The sequence below is a fragment of the Alligator sinensis genome, unplaced genomic scaffold, assembly GCF_000455745.1.
Source record: "Alligator sinensis unplaced genomic scaffold, ASM45574v1 scaffold911_1, whole genome shotgun sequence".
Lineage (NCBI taxonomy): Eukaryota > Metazoa > Chordata > Crocodylia > Alligatoridae > Alligator > Alligator sinensis.
In genome coordinates, this window is record NW_005842978.1 from 431,695 (window position 1) to 437,443 (window position 5,749).

The 5,749-nt window shown below is 42.5% G+C and overlaps 1 protein-coding gene across 1 annotated transcript in view; it reads right to left on the minus strand.

Annotated features, from left to right (window-relative positions):
* The window catches only part of RIMS2 (regulating synaptic membrane exocytosis 2), a 417,536-nt gene that overhangs the window by 407,291 nt on the left and 4,496 nt on the right, over positions 1–5,749 (minus strand). The window contains exons 3-4 of the mRNA XM_025192862.1: positions 2,481–2,580; positions 1,317–1,440 (exon numbers count right to left, since the gene is read on the minus strand). Coding sequence (XP_025048647.1) covers positions 1,317–1,440; positions 2,481–2,580 — 224 coding nt within the window. The remainder of the gene's footprint in view (positions 1–1,316; positions 1,441–2,480; positions 2,581–5,749) is intronic.

Below are 5,749 nucleotides of genomic sequence, written 5' to 3' on the forward strand. Positions count from 1 at the left end.
TTGGTGGCAACAGTGTTAACTCCTTGGGTTCTGGAGCCATGTTGACACAGCATGGATTAATGCCACCACCATAGGTACGCCCAGCAGCTGCATGGGTCAAATCTGTCCCATGGAAGTAGGTGTCCCAAGCTATGAGAAGCCCCAGGGGCTAGATGATCCAACTCTATGGGCTAGATCCAGTCTGCAGGTCATATGTTTACCATCCTTGATATATACTATATTTTAAATACTTCAGAATCACAGATGTATAAAACAAATAGGGATATACACAACAAAATAATGCAAAACCATATGACTAGGGAAAGCAAATATAAATGAACTAGGGAGGTACTACTACTAATGTTTGTCTTCACAGCCCTACTGTGACCACACATTGAACAGTGCATACAGAACTGGGATCCATGGGTTAAAAAATAGAAAAATAATAGAGAAAATTGAAAGGGCAACAAAAATGATGCAAGTATTGAAGAAGGTATTAGCTGAAAAAAATGAGTGAACAAAATGTATAAAGTCTAGGAGGGAAAACGAACATGACCAGTACCTTTAAATAAAAATATAAATGACAAGAATTATTCATAGTCTCAGAAGACAGCAGAACAAGGAAAGAGCCTAAAACCATAGAAAAAAAAAGTTTAGAATAGATATAAGCAACTACGTGCCAAAGGTAAGAGCAACTAGACAATGTAATAGAGTAAAAGGAAAGTGGTAAACAATTTAAGACATAAGTACAACGTATATGGTGGGTTCAGCTAATGCTTCATTAAGGTATACTATGTCCCAGATGCTAACCAACAGTTGATTAGTCTTTTCACTTACAAGCAAAAAAAAATTGGATTTCATACACAAAAGAATCACCCCTTACATGAGAGTATGCATTATATTAATACAGTATATATTTTGACAAAAATAATTACATTGAAGAAGATCAGCAAATGAGTCCAGGTTCATTATGAGCTAACTGACCTGTATGTGACACGAGTGGCGTGCAAGGGATAAAAAACAAGTTGTTTCTTCTGAAGAAAAGTCACCTGTTTCCCCATCCAGGGTATTCACCATCCCTTTTACACTTTCCCATGAGTCTATAATAGCAGTTGTGCTCATTCTGTGAACCGGGAAATGCCTCCTGAACCTCTCTCAAGGGATATGAGATTCCACCCCACCATGAGTTTTGACGTGTGCCTAACACACTGTACTTTTTTATTACAAGTGATATACCATTTTACATTTTTTACAATCTCTGTGAAGCTGTCTTATATGTTTGAGGCTTAAAATAAAATCTAATGGCATCTTATTTTAAGCAGTACAAAACAACTCACCCAATTGGCCTTGAAACTACAAGCTCCACTTGTGGCTCAGGCTTGGATTCTAAAATGATGTTGTACACCTCCTCAAAGGTGGCACCTTGTAATAGCCTTCCATTCCACTCTAACACTTCATCACCTACAAATGCAGTAATAATAGGAAAGAATAATTAGGAAAGAAAACTTATCCTATGATCAGCCTTTACAACAACAGCCTCATCATTCTACTACAAGTTTTCTGAATTGTACAATCTGTACTGTAGAACAAATACAATGTCTCAAATACACAAAAGCCAATGAGAAGCTTTCCATATTTCAGCTTTGATTGAATAAATATCAAGGAAATACTAATATTGACACTTAATCCATCTAGAGCCAAATACAGTGTGGTCTCAGAGGTATCTAATTTAGGTACTTACCAAGCTCTGTGGCTTATGGGGCGGGGCCAAACAGGGGTACTTTTTGGAATTTAGGTACCTAAATTCCACCTGAGTCCTACTTACTGCCCCCAGTTGGGCCATTACCAATGTCAGATATAGCTCTTTACTAGTGTTTGTGGGGGGAGTCTTTTTTTAAGGTGAGTTGCTCTTTTGAAAAGTTCAGGTCATCACACAACAGCCTTAACCAGCAGCTAGAAGCCTTACTCGCATTTTACAGTTGTACAGTCTTTTCATGAATCCTAAATCTATTCTAATATTAAAATACAATATTTCTTGTAAATTTCCCAAGATAGCAATCCTTAGCAGTTTTAAAGGGAGCTGGATTGCATACAGAGGTATGGGCAGAATATAAAATATAAACATTTCTTTGTTGTGCTGGGTCTTTAGAGCAGATTTGGGGTGGCTTGGTTGGGTCTACAATTAAAATATATTTCATACAATGAGGGGACAAATATGCATCACTGAAGACACAACACAATCTTAACTACTGGCAACAGTGGTATGGGAGGAAAAATGAAAACTTGATTTAAAAATTATGTGAGACTTGAGAGAGTCTGCTAGAGTGATAATGTGGTTAATCTAGTGACTGAATGTGTCTCATTTTGAACTTTCTAATTTGTCAGACATGCTGTGGTAGCTCGTTACATTTAGTGGACAGAGGTACTTCAGCTAAACTTATCAGGATTTGTTTCCTTGTTGTATAATAGCTGAGCTGGGTATTTCTGAAACAAATACATACCTGGTCTAAGGTGCCCCACTGTATCAGCTAAGCTTCCTTTTTTTACTTTGGTAATAAATGCACACAGTCGACCTGATTCAGTCATCTTCCCTCCTACAACCTTTTTTGAAAGGGGAGAAAGAAATTAGAATAATTTTTAGACTGAGACTTTTTGGCAGTATACAATAATTCAGTAATTAATTAATAATGCATTATTTTATTAATTAATAATGTATTGATATAATCTAGAGGAGACAGATACAGATATGCATCCAAAAAAACATGACCACCATTGGCTGGGAGACTACCACTCTGGGTATTTATCTGCCTTAAAGATAATCCACATACAGAATGGTAAAGGTTTTTAAATGTATTGTTCATCTTAATAGTCTAAGTGCACTGTTTCACAGAAATGGGAGCTGTTAAAAAGCATTAACATACCACTGAATAAGCTGTTTACTTCATTAAAAATTATACCCTCACACCTGCAATTTAGAGCAAAAAGAAACTCTTCACAGTATATGCTGATTTCATTATAGTCAAATATTCCCAATTGCCATTAAAGGAGCCTCAGTGCGAGTACTGTGTGGAGATCATACTTCTTAATTAGTAGTTGACAGGCAGAAAACTCATTGCTACTAACTGAAGAAGTAATTATCATCTTAAAACATTTATCTACAAAAGAAACTACTTTCAAAAGTTTATTTTATACCCTTATGTTTCTCTTCAAGGGAAATATTGTAACTGTCAACCATTACCAAAAGAAAACAAGTCTTCAAAATGTACTGTTTTTTTATCAGACTTTCTACTAGCCTCAATAAAAATCTCTCTTCTCAACAAAAGACTCACAGAAGTCACAAACAGCAACATCTTTTAGTGCTTCATTTGGCAAAATAGATCATCTTTTTTCTATACTGTCTACTGGTTTTGGTTTGCTTCTCCTTAGCAATGAAAATAAAGTAGTTTCATGAGGAACTCTATATGAAAATGATCCTTTGTTTTATTTAAATGTAATGTGAAACCATGATCGCATAACAGTAGCTTTTGTGCTTTTAACTCTCTTTGCTGCTTGCATTATTTCCCTTGGATATAAATCTCTCCCTTCAAGAGATAAGTACAGTAATTTGTAAACTCATATAACCACACAGAGGAGTTTATTCTAAGGAGTAAATTTCTTAACTATTCAGTTAAATCAACTATGGTTTGGCATGTCTGAATACATTTCATATTAAGCATTTGCTCTGTAAGGACAGCAAGCAGATTTGACCTTATTAAGCATATCTCAGAATCAGAAGAGAAAATATTATAAAGGTTAATCTTAAAATTCTATACATACTTGACATTTCTTAGTAGCCTTCATAGAATCATAGGAAAGTAGGGCTGAAAGGGACTTCACAAGGTCATCTAGTTCAGTCCCCTGCTCAAAGCAAGATCATCAGTAACTAAACCAACCCACCCAAGCATCTGCCTAACCCAGGGGTGGGCAATTATTTGGGCCCATGGGCCACATAGGGAGTTTTGTTGAGCTGTTGTAGGTTGGATCAGCCCCCCCCAGCAACAACTCACCAAAACTCCCTACATGAGATGGGGCCATGGTCGGGTGGGGAGCAGCGTTCAAGAGCGGGATGGGGCAGGATTGTGAGGCAGTGACAGAACAGGACAGGGGCCAAGCAGAGAGCCACAATCCACTGCCTGCATGCTCCTGTGACAATCATGGGTTCAGTGGGCGGGGGTGTGCATCATCACCACCCCAAGATCCCAACCCTGGCCCTGGACACAGCTCCTTATCTACCCACACGCCCCACCAAGATCATGAGGCGGTGACAGCACAGGATGCACTGTGATGCACTGAATGCACTCCCCACACATCCCTGCCCCAGAATAGGGCCTCAACCCCAGCCCCATACGGTAGGTGTTCCAGACTATCAGAAGGGCTAGGGAGCAGATCATGGCTCCACCTTGGCCCTGGCCCTGCACTGTCACCACCCCAACATCCCAGCCCTTGCCCTGGATGCAGCTTCTTGCCCACCTGAGCAGCTTCCAGCCAGGCTCCAAGGAGACCCTGGGATCTCAGGGCAGTGACAGAATGGGGGCAGGAAACAGCTGTGATGTGCTCCCTACATGGCCCTGCCCACAAAACTGGGGCTCTGCCCTGATCCCGGCCCCATGATCCCAGGATCTCCATGGAGACTGTGTGGGAAGGGCTGGCAGCTGGATGGATAGGAAGCTGCATCCAGGGCCAAGGCCAGGGCCAGGGCCAGGGTCAGAGCCAGGATCATGGGATGGTGACAGCATGGGGCTGGGGCCAAGGCCAGGGCCAGGACAGAGCCATGATCCATGCCCCACATCCCCTGCCCACAGAACCTGTGCCCATTGCAGGGACATGCAGGCAGCGGATCACAGCTCTGCCCTGGCCCCAGCCCTGAGCTGTCTCCACCCCAAGATCCTGGGGTTTCTCCAGTTCCATCACACATCCCACTCCGGGACACTGCTCCCTGCCAGTCCATGGCCCCATCCCATCCACCTGGTCGTGCACCCTGCCTGTGCTGGTCCCACTCCCAAAGGTGGGTGCGGGGTAAATGGGTCAGGGTGCCTGGGCAGTGGGGCCCGGTCTGGCAGTGGTAGCTGGGAAATGGAGTCTGGCTGCCCAGCCCCACTATGCACCCAGGGGTGGCCAGACCAGCTGTTGCACCACAGCTCAGGCTGTCCCCATACCTGGGCCAGGCAGGGCTCTGGGGCCCCCCATAAGCCATGCAAAATCACTCCGCAGGCTGGTTTTGGCCCATAGACCATATTTTGCCCGCCCATGACCTAACCTGCTCTTGAAAACTTCCAAGGATGGAGATTCCAGTTTCCCTGTGTAGGCTGTTTCAATGCTTAACCACACTCATAGTCAGAAAGTTCTTCCTAATTTCCAAACTAAACTTCCTCTACTGCAGCTTGAAGCCATTGATCCCAGTCCAGCCCCCTACAGCCACAGAGAAAAGACCATCTCCATTCCTTCTGTTATCACTTTTCAAGTATTTGGAGGCTGTTATTAAACCCCTCCCAGTCTTCTCTTTTCCAGGCTAAATAACCCTACTTATATCAGCCTTTCCTCATAAGTCATGCTTCCCAAGCTTTTAATCATTTTTCACTCTCTGCTGGACTCTTTCATAGAATCATAGAACATTAGGGCTATAAGGGACCTCAGGGGGGTCATCTAGTCCCAGCCCCTACTCAAAGCAGAGCCATCCCTAACTGGGTCATTCCAGCCACGGTTTCGTCAAGCCAAGCCTTTCCACTCTTTC